Source organism: Egretta garzetta, unplaced genomic scaffold (assembly GCF_000687185.1).
Source record: "Egretta garzetta isolate BGI_Z169 unplaced genomic scaffold, ASM68718v1 scaffold118, whole genome shotgun sequence".
In the NCBI taxonomy this organism is placed as follows: Eukaryota; Metazoa; Chordata; class Aves; order Pelecaniformes; family Ardeidae; genus Egretta; species Egretta garzetta.
The window spans coordinates 2,840,002-2,841,524 of NW_009260484.1; the positions used below are offsets into that span (position 1 = coordinate 2,840,002).

A 1,523-nucleotide genomic window follows, 5' to 3' on the forward strand; every position below is an offset into this window, starting at 1 on the left:
AGCGAGGAGGGGCGGCAGCGCACGCTCACCACCCTCCTGGAGAAGGTGGAGGGCTGCCGCGACCTCCTGCCCGAGAGCCCCGGCAAGTACCTGGTCTACAACGGCGACCTGGTGGAGTACGACGCCGACCACATGGCGCAGATCCAGCGGGTGCACGCCTTCCTCATGAACGACTGCCTGCTCGTGGCCACCGCCCTGCCCAACCGCCGCGGCGCCTACCGCTACGATGCCCTCTACCCCCTCGACGGGCTGGCTGTGGTCAATGTCAAGGACAACCCGCCCATGAAGGACATGTTCAAGCTGCTCATGTTCCCCGAGAGCCGCATCTTCCAGGCTGAGAACGCCAAGATCAAGAAGGAGTGGCTGGAGGTGCTGGAGGAGACCAAGCGCAACCGGGCCCTCAGCGAGAAGCGACGCCTGGAGCAGGAGGCCCTGCCCCGGCCTGCCCCAACGCCCCCTGAACCCACCAACCCCTTTGAGGAGGACGAGGAGGAGGAAGAGCCCTCTGCTGAGGAGGAAGTGGTCGACCTCTCACTCGAGTGGATCCAGGAGCTGCCAGAGGACTTGGACGTCTGCATCGCTCAGCGGGACTTCGAGGGGGCGGTGGACCTCTTGGATAAACTCAACGAGTACCTGGGGGACAAGCCTGTGAGCCAGCCCGTGAAGGAGCTGCGGGCCAAGGTGGATGAGCGGGTCCGGCAGCTTACGGATGTGCTGGTGTTTGAGCTGTCTCCAGACCGCTCGCTGCGAGGAGGGCCACGGGCCACCCGCCGAGCCGTGTCCCAGCTCATTCGCTTGGGCCAGTCCACCAAGGCGTGTGAGCTCTTCCTGAAGAACAGGGCAGCCGCGGTGCAGACAGCCATCCGACAGCTGCGCATCGAGGGCGCCACGCTGCTCTACATCCACAAGCTCTGCCATGTCTTCTTCACCAGCCTTCTGGAGACAGCGAGAGAGTTTGAGACAGACTTCGCTGGTAACAACGGCTGGGACTCCGGCCTCGCTCTTCCATGAGGATGTTTGTAGATGCCTTCAGTAAGCAAGTATTTGATAGTAAAGAGAGCTTGTCGACTGCGGCAGAGTGCGTCAAGGTAAGAGGGTCCAAAGAGGGTGGTGTGACACGATGGCAAAAACAAAGGCTGCAAAGCTGGTAAATCCTCTCTAGGTTAGTTGTTGACTCTTGAGTGGGTCTCTGGAGAGGTTTCCTGCATTGAAAGGTTGATACTCATTTGGGGTTGGTTTGGTTTTTCTTTCAGTTCAGCAGTGCAAAGCATTAAGATACAAATACACAGCAAGAAAAGCCCTGCCTTTATCAGAAATGCAAAATGTCTTTATTCTTAATTTGCCTTTAACCAGTAGGAGGTTCTAAAATTTACATAAACTACATGTGAATGTTGAGTATTTTGAAGACTCTTTGTTTGTTTTCCAAGCCTGTCCTGGACTGCATTTCCATAATTTTTTGCAAGACTGACTTTCTCAGGTTATGTTTTCTTTCAGCTGCTGGGGGGGCGGAGGGGCGGGGGAGG

At 57.0% G+C, this 1,523-nt stretch overlaps 1 protein-coding gene across 1 annotated transcript in view; it reads left to right on the top strand.

Moving 5' to 3' along the window:
• Positions 1-1,523, top strand: part of EXOC8 (exocyst complex component 8) — a 6,819-nt gene that overhangs the window by 1,411 nt on the left and 3,885 nt on the right. Inside the window, 2 exon segments of the mRNA XM_009644179.2 lie at positions 3-994; positions 997-1,088. Of these exon segments, the coding sequence (XP_009642474.1) occupies positions 3-994; positions 997-1,088 (1,084 nt within the window).